This window comes from Watersipora subatra, chromosome 2 (genome assembly GCF_963576615.1).
Source record: "Watersipora subatra chromosome 2, tzWatSuba1.1, whole genome shotgun sequence".
Lineage (NCBI taxonomy): Eukaryota > Metazoa > Bryozoa > Gymnolaemata > Cheilostomatida > Watersiporidae > Watersipora > Watersipora subatra.
In genome coordinates, this window is record NC_088709.1 from 46199439 (window position 1) to 46213594 (window position 14156).

The window sequence follows — 14156 nt, forward strand, 5'->3', positions numbered from 1 at the left end:
TGAGTATAGTATTGAGTACAGTATTGAGTAGAGTATTTAGTTCAGTATTGAGTACAGTATTGAGTAGAGTAGTAAGTACAGTATTGAGTACAGTATTGAGTACAGTATTGAGTACAGTATTGAGTAGAGTATTTAGTTCAGTATTGATTACAGTATTGAGTACAGTATTGACTATGATATTGAGTACAGTATTGAGTACAGTATTGAGTAGAGTATTTAGTTCAGTATTGAGTACAGTATTGAGTACAGTATTGAGTAGAGTATTTAGTTCAGTATTGAGTACAGTATTGAGTACAGTACTGACTATGATATTGAGTACAGTATTGAGTACAGTATTGAGTACAGTATTGAGTACAGTATTGAGTAGAGTATTTAGTTCAGTATTGAGTACAGTATTGAGTACAGTATTGACTATGATATTGAGTACAGTATTGAGTACAGTATTGAGTACAGTATTGAGTAGAGTATTGAGTACAGTATTGAGTACAGTATTGAGTAGAGTATTTAGTTCAGTATTGAGTACAGTATTGAGTACAGTATTGACTATGATATTGAGTACAGTATTGAGTACAGTATTGAGTACAGTATTGAGTAGAGTATTGAGTACAGTATTGAGTACAGCATTGAGTACAGTATTGAGTACAGTATTGAGTACAGTATTGAGTAGAGTATTTAGTACAGTATTGAGTACAGTATTGAGTACAGTATTGAGTACAGTGTTGACTACATTATTGAGTACAGTGTTGACTACAGTATTGAGTACAGTATTGAGTACAGTATTGAGTACAGTATTGAGTACGGCATTGAGTAGAGTATTGAGTAGAGTAGTAAGTACAGAACTGAGTACAGTATTGAGTACAGTATTGAGTACAGTATTGAGTAGAGTATTTAGTACAGTATTGAGTACAGTATTGAGTACAGTATTGAGAACAGCATTGAGTAGAGTATTGAGTAGAGTTTTGAGTACAGCAATGAGTAGAGTATTGAGTACAGCATTGAGTAGAGTATTGAGTATAGTATTGAGTACAGTATTGAGTACAGTATTGACTATGATATTGAGTACAGTATTGAGTACAGTATTGAGTACAGTATTGAGTAGAGTATTGAGGACAGTATTGAGTACAGCATTGAGTACAGTATTGAGTACAGTATTGAGTACAGTATTGAGTACAGTATTGAGTAGAGTATTTAGTACAGTATTGAGTACAGTATTGAGTACAGTATTGAGTACAGTATTGAGTACAGTATTGACTACAGTATTGAGTACAGTATTCAGTACAGTATTGAGTACAGTATTGAGTAGAGTATTGAGTACAGTATTGAGTACAGTATTGAGTAGAGTATTTAGTTCAGTATTGAGTACAGTATTGAGTACAGTATTGACTATGATATTGAGTACAGTATTGAGTACAGTATTGAGTACAGTATTGAGTAGAGTATTGAGTACAGTATTGAGTACAGCATTGAGTAAAGTATTGAGTACAGTATTGAGTACAGTATCGAGTAGAATATTGAGTACATTATTGAGTACGGCATTGAGTAGAGTATTGAGTAGAGTATTGAGTACCACAATGAGTAGAGTATTGAGTACAGCATTGAGTAGAGTATTGAGTATAGTATTGAGTACAGTATTGAGTACAGTATTTAGTACAGTATTGAGTACAGTATTGGGTACAGTATTGACTACAGTATTGAGTACAGTATTGGGTACAGTATTGAGTACAGCATTGAGTACAGTATTGAGTACAGTATTGAGTACAGTATTGAGTAGAGTATTGAGTAGAGTATTGAGTACAGCAATGAGTAGAGTATTGAGTACAGCATTGAGTAGAGTATTGAGTATAGTATTGAGTACAGTATTGAGTACAGTATTGAGTACAGTATTGAGTACAGTATTGCGTACAGTATTGACTACAGTATTGAGTACAGTATTGAATATAGTATTGAGTAGAGTATTTAGTACAGTATTGAGTACAGTATTGGGTACAGTATTGACTACAGTATTGAGTACAGTATTGGGTACAGTATTGAGTACAGCATTGAGTACAGTATTGAGTAGAGTATTGAGTACAGTATTAAGTACAGTATTGAGTAGAGTATTGACTACAGTATTGAGTACAGTATTGAGTACAGTATTGAGTAGAGTATTGAGTACAGTATTGAGTACAGTATTGAGTACAGTATTTAGTACAGTATTGAGTACAGTATTGAGTACAGTATTGGGTACAGTATTGACTACAGTATTGAGTACAGTAATGGGTACAGTATTGAGTATAGTATTGAGTACAGTATTGAGTACAGCATTGAGTACCGTATTGAGTACAGTATTGATTACAGTACTGATTATAGCACTGAAAACAGCTTTTAAATTAATCTGAGCATTTTTTCATAAACCTGTGAATTATGAAAATATTTTTTTTTTTGTCAAACAATTGAGATAAAACATATGATAATTTCAGCTGTAGATTGATAATAATTGTGTTACTGAGAGCTGCTCGTCCATGATACTTCGTATCAAAAATAATTAAAACTTTAGCAACTTCTAAGTATGAGAGTAAGTATAGTATATTGACTTGATATACTTAAATACTTACTACAAATACTAAATATACTAAAATATACAAAATTATACTAAATACTACAATATACTTAAATACTAACTTGATATACTTACTTAGGTGTCTGTGTTAGCATGTGTAGGTTTTTCTATTAGTATGTGGGGGTGTGTCTGTTAGCATGTGTGCGTGTGTCTGTTAGCATGCGTATCTGTTAGCATGTGTGGGTGTGTCTGTTAGCATACGTGGGTGTGTCTGTTAGCATGTGTGCGTGTGTCTGTTAGCATGTGTATCTGTTAGCATGTGTGGGTGTGTCTGTTAGCATACGTGGGTGTGTCTGTTAGCATGTGTAGGTGTGTCTGTTAGCATGTGTGGGTGTGTCTGTTAGCCCGCATAGACATTTACATCTACATTTTCATATTATTGGCTGATTTCGTCCAAACATGACATGCATATACACACACCTGCCATGTCAATAAAATATGTCATTTCAAACTTTTATATGATTCCTAAAACCAGATTCTTAACAACCCACCAGAATTCTGTCGGATAAAAATAAAAGAAACTGCTGACACCACCATGATTACTGCTAGTAACACCTAGTAATCTCTAGTAATCCCTCTTTAATCAGTAATTTCATTTCAGAAATTCAGGTGTGTCAAATATCTGCTTTGTAGGTGTGTAGGCAAGCTTGAAGAAACCCAAATGCCACTACAATAGCGAGATTAACAATACATCTCACTCACGAACATTTTAATTGTGTTGTTTCTTTCCGTGATAACCCTGCCTCTATCTTCCTGTCCCTCTAACTTTTACATAAACATTCATCAAAGAATTCATTTGTCACGAGCTGAGAGTGACTCTGGCAGCGATTAGTTGCCAGATGACATCTCCGAGTCAGATACTTTAGTAAACAGCACCCATATCATTGTAGCTATCAATACTATACTATATTTAAATTATGTATAGATATATTTGTATATATTTATATTATATATAAATATATCGTGTATTATCTATACAATATATAGACAAAAATATATTTTATGTATATTATTATCTATATATTAATTTTTATATTCCAAGTTATCGGTTACTAGTAAATTAGAAAAGGCACCATATAAACATGTCTCCAACATAACTTTAGCAATATGCTGCTGATATATTTCTAAAAATAATTATTTCAACTATAAAAAATCGAATCATAACGATAAAAAAAATCAAAAGCTATGTTGTCAGAAAAATGAAAAATTAATCAGAGACATAGCCAAATGTTTTGAAAAGCATCACCAAGCAGTGTTCTCCACCACAGAGAACTAGAAGATTGGATGTTTATCGAGCCAGTCAGTCCAGTGCCCGTTGTGCGAGTCTGGATACGATGCAGGATCAGAAGGCTTGTCTCTAGGAGGCTGGGCAGCGTCAGCAAACGTCATCAGTTTATTATACAGTTTTTCAGCTAGATCAGGTCTGAGAGAAGCAATATTGTTGTATTCACATGGATCGGATGCTAAGTCAAACAGACAATATTTGTCAGCTGAGGTGCAGGAAGGTAGAGAGGAGTTGCGTTCTCCACAAAAAATGTAAGGTTTCTGATTGGCTCCAATATAGAAGTGCTCTTCCGGGTACCAACCATTTTTGTTGATTGAACAGCAAATCTGTAAGGGGTTAAAGGTTAGCATTTACTATCGAGATGCTAAAAGTGGGTGGTTGATAATATGTAGGATAGGTCTTCCGTAAAATCGCAACAGATTGATACAAATTACCAATATTGATATTTCTCTCGCAATAGCAACTGCCAAAATCTGATGTTAAAGGTCTGTGACTGCATCACTTAGTCTCACATACCACGAGTTTATAGTCTCCGTATCTGATAGCCCCTGCTCCATCATCATAGTTGTGCATGATTTCATTACGAGCTGACGAGACGTTGAACTGTATAGATGGCCATTGATCTACTCCATAGTAATCAATATTACTTGGTAGTTTCTCTCCTGCAATCATCAAGCAGTTATTGTTATTTCAATAAATTCTAATTCTATAAGCTCCTTTTAGCACATATATGGTATTTTATTTTTACTGTGTGTAGCTGTTTCAAAAAGTGTGCCTGTTCTATAGGCACACTTCACGGTCATACACATGAGTACCATCTAGAATGTACTACTATTCTATAGCCAGTATTAAAGTTCTATAGAATGTACCGCTATTTCATAGAATTTAAAGCTATTCTATATGGTGTACACTTGATTCATAGAGTGTGCAACTATTTCATAAATTGTACAACTATGTCATGTTGTAAAACTATTTTCTAGAAAGTACAACTAACCCATAGCTTGTACACTTATTCCATAAAGTGTATATCTACTTCATAGAGTGTACAACTATTTCATAGAATGTACAACCATGCCATAGCATGTACAACGGTTTTATAGAGCACACAGCTATTTTATACAATGCAAAACTAGATCATATCTGTCGGTAAAAGTGCTTGCAGTACCACGTACAGTTTTTCATTTTTAACGCAAAGATTACTAGAGTATCACCTATAGCAGTCATGATAGTTGGTAACCAATCAGAGATGTGCATGAGGTGATGGGAAGTAGTACCAGGGTTCTTAAGCAATGGACTGTGTATAAAGGAGACAGCTCTCACACCCCCTTCCCAGTTAGTATGCTTGCAGCCTCTAAATAAACAAATAAGTCAAGACATGACTGTAAATACATGTACCAGTATATGTATATACAACACGACAAACTCGGCATAAAAAATACAACTTGATTTTTTAATTTCATTTTCATATTCCTAAAAATTTCAAGAGAATTTCAAAAAACAAGAGAGAAATATAAATAATGAGTTTTTATCTCTGATTTGCAAAATTATTCTCAGGCTTTGTGAGGTGGCCAAGTAGTTGAGTTGTTAGTCTAATAAGCTGTCAGGGGTCAGGGGTCAAAGGATCATTCGCCGAAATTTTTTAGACGTCGAGCTACAAGACTGTATAAAGTCTCATTTTTATTCGCAAAAAACATCTTTTGTCGCCCTCATGCCTATTAGAGTGGCTCATGAGGGTCATGACCCCAAAAGGGTTTTGTGCTTAAAACTTGAGAGAGTATCAAAGAATTCACCAGCATTTTTTTACACATTTTGTATTAGGAGAGTATCAAAAAAGCCATTAGCATTTTTTTGACAGATTGTTTAATTACCATAAAAGTTAGGTGGTATAGAGGTCATATCCACAGACAAGTGAAACTAAATATAAATAGATGTATACTGTCTTTACTCAATTGATGTTCAAGCAAGTCCATTGCAAATAAGTGGATGTAACAATGGAAAAAATAAAGATGAAAAAGTGAACTGAGATTTAAAAATTTGTATTGTGGCTCCAATGATGCCTAAAGCTTACCTTTCTAACATGAAACAAGTAAAGTCTGTCCTGTACTTCCGTTTGCAATCAGCTTGCTGACACAGACATTTCTTACAAATATTTTATCAAAGTAAGAGGAAAATGTAATACTATCCTTGCATACCGCAGTGGCCAGTTAGATGCATAGTTGTGGCTGACACCATCAGCTGGCCCACCATTATCGGTGGTGAAAATGAGAATTGTGTTCTCATACATTCCACTCTTCTTTAGAGCTGCAGTCAGGTTTCCAATGGAGTCGTCTAACACTGAGAGCATAGCTGTAATATATGCAATAACTGGATAACCTATACTCTTGTTGGTGTCTGTATTTAATAACTGTATATATTAATTAATATTCATCCTTAATGCATGCATACAAATCTGTATAGTTGCTGTTTATGTATTTAATAGCGAATGTACTTTCCAAACATGGTATCTACCTGTGCATCTACTAACTTACATATCTACTAACCTGCGTATCTAGGAATTTATACATCTACTGACCTGCATAGCGTCGCCTTCCATCATGTTGAATGAATTTAAATCGATCCAGATATTCTTGAGGAGCCTTCAGAGGCTGTGGCGTTATCCCGGCATGAACCGCTTGGTGTGGCAAGTAGAGGAAGAAAGGCTGAAAAAATAACAATATGGTTGAATGCTTAGACAAAAATAAAAAAATTATAGTATATTATATATCACTATAATTATTTATAAAAGAAACAGTTAAAAAATATGCGAAACAGTGGTGGTTTATATATATATATAAATCTCAGGGTTAGTCTTTTAGCCGTTTTGTTAAACGATGTTTTCAGTAGCAATGAAAATTCCACAATGGAAGGATAACAATATCATATATATTAATGTATTATATATGACTATAATTATTTATATAAGAAACAGTTGAGAAATATGCAAAACAGTATTTTTGGTTTATATATATAAATATCTAAATATAAATAAATATTTCAGTGTTTTTGGTAAACTATGTGTCCAGTTAGAGTGATTAAATTCTAGTAATGAAAATCCTGCGCAGCACTGAATTTGACCTCCGAGACCTCCAGATCCAGAGCTGACAAACTTAACTATTAAGTTACACAAAATACAATGGATTCATTGGGCAAATAGTCATTACATTGGTTAAGATGCTCAGTGCTTTCTTGCGGTTAATAAATAGCACTGTTGACCGTTATGCGTAACGATTGTTAAGCTGGCTCAAAATGTTTTTTGTAAAGAGTTTAGCAAATATTTAGCTATTCAGGTAAGTTACTAATATTCATTAGGTAACTATTCTATTACCCTTGCACGGGCAATCGCCAAGTAGATTATCAAAACGCTACATGCAAGTACACCTATCTTAGACTGGTTATGACTCATGATCAGATCAACAGCTCTGTTCCCAAATAACCCAGTACCATAACTACTAATATGACTCACCTTAGACTAGTTATGACTCATGACCAGATCATCAGCTATGTTCCCAAATAACCCAGTACCATAACTACTAATATGACTCACCTTAGACTGGTTATGACTCATGATCAGATCAACAACTCTGTTCTCAAATAACCCAGTACCATAACTACTAATATGACTCACCTTAGACTAGTTATGACTCATGACCAGATCATCAGCTATGTTCCCAAATAACCCAGTACCATAACTACTAATATGACTCACCTTAGACTGGTCATGACTCATGATCAGATCAACAGCTCTGTTCCCAAATAACTCGGTGCCATAACTGCCATTGTATTCCCTTGCTACCTTGAGGTTCTCCCAGAAATCCAGTCCAATGGTTTTAGATGCATTCTGTTTACAGAGGATGAAAAAGACAGGGTATAACCAGACATGCAATCAGACAAAGAAGCAGCATGTATTAAATTGCTATATTAACGTGCTATAAGTCAACCTGATATGCGAACCACTTTTATGATAAGAACAAACCATAACAACTGATAATGGCTAGAATGTGGTCCACCAGCTGGAATTGGACAAGAAAGAAAGGTGTTTTGATGCTGCTTGCACTCTGTGAAGACAACAACTTACCAATTGACTTTCTGCCGTTATTCTACTCACCCTGTGTCCTTTATTTTCATGACTGAAGTAATCTGTCTTATCCGCCCAAAACCCCAAATGGGTGTCAAATCCTCGCTGAGTCGGAGTGAAGGCAAGCTTGTATGAGCCTAAATGCCACTGGAAACACAGAGAGCATAAATTACTCTAGCTGTATCCCTATAACTCACCCCTTTCCCTCTGTCCATATGAGTAAAATAATCAGTTTTTCCATTCCAGAAGCCAAGATGGGTGTCAAATCCCCGCTTTGTTGGTGTGTAGACAAGCTTGAAAGACCCCAAATGCCACTACAATAACAAGATTAAAGTTCCCATCTCACACCCACGCTTGTTTGTTCATACATCCAGTGACGGATTTTGAAGACAAAAATGATAAAACCAGATGACACGCATGGAACAGAAATAGAGAACTATTAATTGTTTATACCATTATTTGGTATGCAAATAAACCAACCTTTCCAACCATATGAGTGGCATAGCCATACTTTTTGAGGTATTGAGGTAAGAGGGTCTCATTGAGCCCCAATCCAAATGGAGTTGTTGCTCTTACAACACCATGTTGTAACCCCAGCTGCATAGGATGTCGTCCGGTAAGTAGGGCAGCTCTTGATGGCGTACATATCATAGCTGTGTAATAGTTATCTAGTATGATTCCTTCATGCGCTAGTTTATCTATATGAGGGGTGGGTATCTGGTCTCCCCCATGAAACCCGGCATCTGTGTAGCCCTAAATATAATCAATAATGTATTTCATGAATATTAATTGTTTGTAAAAAGACCTAAACAATAGAGTTACATATAAAGCGTTGAGTCTCTATAAAGATACCATGTAAGGTAAGTACATTCATTCAGAGAAAAAGTTAAATGTAGGTAACATGGGGAAAAACTATCATACAAAGTAAGTACATACGTTCAGAGAGGAAGGAACATGGAGAAGAAACAACAGCTACCAGTTGTGTATATGGTACAGCACAGCTAATATCTCCATAGTTTCTACAATTCTTTTAACTTACCATATCGTCTGCGACTACAATTACAATGTTAGGTTTGGCTTTTCTCGTCTCTCCTCCAACCACCAAAAGCAGTAATAACAGAAGTTGACATGCACTCAATCGCAGCATTCTTCCTCTGGTATAAACTGTAAGAGTTAGTCATTTCATGTCTACCAGCTTTCTCTACATTTTAGGATATGCAGTAAGTATGTATATATGTCGGATGTATGTAATCCACCTTCTACTAGTAAAATTTGTGACTAACCCGCACCCGGAAGAGTCACAACACTAGGAACCGAGTACTACTGCAGCTGATATTACTATGGTGTATTAGCAAGTCCATAAGCTCACTTGATTCGCTCACTTTGTAGTTCACTAGTTCACTTAACAAATACAATAAAGCATATGAGCTATGATCAATGTTACCATACCATGTGACTGAATAATGCAAAGAGCAATAACAATACAAAGAAGAAAGTTCAATAACAAAGCGCTTTTGGCTAGCGGCTTTTTGTTTTTTGTATCGCATTAGATTAAGGAGTCTGTAAAAATAAGCAAGTCACACTTTATTGTTTTAAAAAGTGGTGTTTGCAAATATTAGTGATGATAGTGATGATTATCTAGTGATATCTATATATATCTATATATCTATATATATATATATCTATGATAGTGATTGATTATATAATTAGTGATGATATTAGTATTAATAATCAATGGTATGTTGAGAAATTGTCCTCACATTACAGCCCAGCAGATCTTCACTCTGTTACTGTTTTAAATGAGAGTTTACCAAAGCTTTACAACCATGTTTGTTGGATTTGTGTGTGTACTAACGTTGTTGAACTTGCTTTGCTTGAGTAGTTAGTAAAAGGGTACCATGCTGAAATACTTGATCATAAAGCTATGCTGAAAATGATTGTTAATAAAATCATGGATTCTTTCGTTGGTTAAATAATAATTCTTTGTCAGGGTCTCATCAAATGAACAAAGCTGTTAAAGATTTGGAAGAGATTACAGATTAGTTACAGATTTTCGGTAGCTAGCCTACATATCTTTGAGTATTAAGACAAACACAGTGTTGGCTCAAGTGTGGTGCATAGCATTGCGCAAAGCATTAATTACGCCACATCATTGTGTACAACGTTGCGCACAGTGTTAAGTACGGCGTCAAGATGCTTATTGCGTCAGCTACAATGGTGTGCGCAGCATTGAGTACAGCGTTGAGTACAGTGTTGAGTACAGTTTTGAGTACAGTATTGAGTACAGTATTGAGTACAGTGTTGAGTAGAATATTGAGTAGAGTATTGAGTACAGTATTTGGGTACAGTATTGAGTAGAGTATTGAGTAGAGTATTGAGTACAGTATTGAGTACAGTATTGAGTAGAGTATTTAGTACAGTATTTGGGTACAGTATTGAGTAGAGTATTGAGTAGAATATTGAGTACAGTATTGAGTACAGTATTTAGTACAGTATTGAGTACAGCATTGAGTACAGTATTGAGTACAGCATTGAGTAGCGTATTGAGTACAGTATTGAGTGCAGTATTGAGTACAGTATTGAGTACAGTATTGAGTAGAGTATTGAGTACAGTATTGAGTACAGTATTGAGTACAGTATTGAGTACAGTATTGAGTATAGTATTGAGTACAGTATTGAGTAGAATATTGAGTAGAGTATTGAGTATAGTATTGAGTACAGTATTGAGTAGAGTATTGAGTGCAGTATTTGAGTACAGTATTGAGTACAGTATTGAGTACAGTATTGAGTATAGTATTTGAGTACAGTATTGAGTGCAGTATTGAGTACAGTATTGAGTACAGTATTGAGTAGAGTATTGAGTACAGTATTGAGTACAGTATTGAGTAGAATATTGAGTAGAGTATTGAGTATAGTATTGAGTACAGTATTGAGTACAGTATTGAGTAGAGTATTGAGTACAGTATTGAGTACAGTAATGAGTATAGTATTTGAGTACAGTATTGAGTACAGTATTGAGTAGAGTATTGAGTGCAGTATTGAGTACAGTATTGAGTACAGTATTGAGTACAGTATTGAGTAGAATATTGAGTAGAGTATTGAGTACAGTATTGAGTACAGTATTGAGTATAGTATTTGAGTACAGTATTGAGTACAGTATTGAGTGCAGTATTGAGTACAGTATTGAGTACAGTATTGAGTACAGTATTGAGTACAGTATTGAGTATAGTATTTGAGTACAGTATTGAGTACAGTATTGAGTGCAGTATTGAGTACAGTATTGAGTACAGTATTGAGTAGAGTATTGAGTACAGTATTGAGTACAGTATTGAGTAGAATATTGAGTAGAGTATTGAGTACAGTATTGAGTATAGTATTGAGTACAGTATTGAGTACAGTATTCAGTACAGTATTGAGTAGAGTATGAGTACAGTATTGAGTACAGTATTGAGTACAGTAATGAGTATAGTATTTGAGTACAGTATTGAGTACAGTAATGAGTGCAGTATTGAGTACAGTATTGAGTACAGCATTGAGTACAGTATTGAGTACAGCATTGAGTAGAGTATTGAGTACAGTATTGAGTCCAGTATTTAGTACAGCATTGAGTACAGTATTGAGTGCAGTATTGAGTACAGTATTGAGTACAATATTGAGTACAGTATTGAGTACAGTATTGAGTACAGTGTTGAGTAGAATATTGAGTAGAGTATTGAGTACAGTATTTGGGTACAGTATTGAGTAGAGTATTGAGTAGAGTATTGAGTACAGTATTGAGTACAGTATTGAGTAGAGTATTTAGTACAGTATTTGGGTACAGTATTGAGTAGAGTATTGAGTAGAATATTGAGTACAGTATTGAGTACAGTATTTAGTACAGTACTGAGTACAGCATTGAGTACAGTATTGAGTACAGCATTGAGTAGCGTATTGAGTACAGTATTGAGTGCAGTATTGAGTACAGTATTGAGTACAGTATTGAGTAGAGTATTGAGTACAGTATTGAGTACAGTATTGAGTACAGTATTGAGTACAGTATTGAGTATAGTATTGAGTACAGTATTGAGTAGAATATTGAGTAGAGTATTGAGTATAGTATTGAGTACAGTATTGAGTAGAGTATTGAGTGCAGTATTGAGTACAGTATTGAGTACAGTATTGAGTACAGTATTGAGTATAGTATTTGAGTACAGTATTGAGTGCAGTATTGAGTACAGTATTGAGTACAGTATTGAGTAGAGTATTGAGTACAGTATTGAGTACAGTATTGAGTACAGTATTGAGTAGAGTATTGAGTACAGTATTGAGTACAGTATTGAGTAGAATATTGAGTAGAGTATTGAGTATAGTATTGAGTACAGTATTGAGTACAGTATTGAGTAGAGTATTGAGTACAGTATTGAGTACAGTAATGAGTATAGTATTTGAGTACAGTATTGAGTACAGTATTGAGTAGAGTATTGAGTGCAGTATTGAGTACAGTATTGAGTACAGTATTGAGTACAGTATTGAGTAGAATATTGAGTAGAGTATTGAGTACAGTATTGAGTACAGTATTGAGTATAGTATTTGAGTACAGTATTGAGTACAGTATTGAGTGCAGTATTGAGTACAGTATTGAGTACAGTATTGAGTACAGTATTGAGTACAGTATTGAGTATAGTATTTGAGTACAGTATTGAGTACAGTATTGAGTGCAGTATTGAGTACAGTATTGAGTACAGTATTGAGTAGAGTATTGAGTACAGTATTGAGTACAGTATTGAGTAGAATATTGAGTAGAGTATTGAGTACAGTATTGAGTATAGTATTGAGTACAGTATTGAGTACAGTATTCAGTACAGTATTGAGTAGAGTATGAGTACAGTATTGAGTACAGTATTGAGTACAGTAATGAGTATAGTATTTGAGTACAGTATTGAGTACAGTAATGAGTGCAGTATTGAGTACAGTATTGAGTACAGCATTGAGTACAGTATTGAGTACAGCATTGAGTAGAGTATTGAGTACAGTATTGAGTCCAGTATTTAGTACAGCATTGAGTACAGTATTGAGTGCAGTATTGAGTACAGTATTGAGTACAATATTGAGTACAGTATTGAGTAGAATATTGAGTAGAGTATTGAGTACAGTATTTTGGTACAGTATTGAGTACAGTATTGAGTACAGTATTGAGTACAGTATTGAGTACAGTATTTTGGTACAGTATTGAGTACAGTATTGAGTACAGTATTGAGTACAGTATTGAGTACAGTATTGAGTACAGTATTGAGTACAGTATTGAGTACAGTATTGAGAACAGTATTGAGTACAGTATTGAGTACAGTATTGACTATAGTATTGAGTCCAGTATTTAGTACAGTATTGAGTACAGCATTGAGTACAGTATTGAGTACAGCATTGAGTAGAGTATTGAGTACAGTATTGAGTCCAGTATTTAGTACAGCATTGAGTACAGTATTGAGTACAGTATTGAGTATAGTATTTGAGTACAGTATTGAGTACAGTATTGAGTATAGTATTGAGTGCAGTATTGAGTACAGTATTGAGCACAGTATTGAGTATAGTATTGAGTACAGTATTGAGTACAGTATTGAGTGCAGTATTGAGTACAGTATTGAGTACAGTATTGAGTACAGTATTGAGTACAGTATTGAGTACAGTATTGAGTACAGTATTGAGTGCAGTATTGAGTACAGTATTGAGTATAGTATTGAGTGCAGTATTGAGTACAGTATTGAGCAGAGTATTGAGTACAGCATTAAGTACAGAGTTGCATATGGTGTTAGCTACAATGTGGTGTGCGGCTTTGAGTATGACAATGCGTATAGCGTTTAGTGTGGCTTGAGAACAGAGTTGAGTACGACCTTGGATACCAATGTGGCTTGACACAGAGGACCATCGCATAAGACCAGGAAGTAAAGCGCGATTACGTCAAACCATACAATAGTGCGATGAGACAAGCCCACTTTTCTGTCATTTTCTGCAGTGTCTTGTCTAGTCAGAATGTTTCCATTTTTCATACTGATTTTTCTTTATCTCGCATGGTTAGTCGATGGCAACAGTCAGTGTAACTCTTTTGCCAAATCTGGTCATTTATATCACCTTCACTAACACTGCTTGGATACGAGGATAGATTTACTAGTACATGTATTGTG

The 14156-nt window shown here is 34.8% G+C and overlaps 1 protein-coding gene across 1 annotated transcript; it reads right to left on the bottom strand.

The window, feature by feature from the left end:
- Positions 1-3871: 3871 nt before the first annotated feature.
- Positions 3872-9145, bottom strand: LOC137387516 (arylsulfatase J-like). Its single transcript, XM_068073962.1, has 9 exons — positions 9038-9145; positions 8479-8751; positions 8196-8312; positions 7630-7761; positions 6457-6583; positions 6077-6230; positions 5096-5235; positions 4401-4546; positions 3872-4210 (listed from the first exon to the last, which is right to left on the bottom strand). Exons 1-9 carry the CDS (start codon positions 9143-9145, stop codon positions 3872-3874), a joined length of 1536 nt encoding a protein of 511 aa, XP_067930063.1.
- Positions 9146-14156: the final 5011 nt, after the last annotated feature.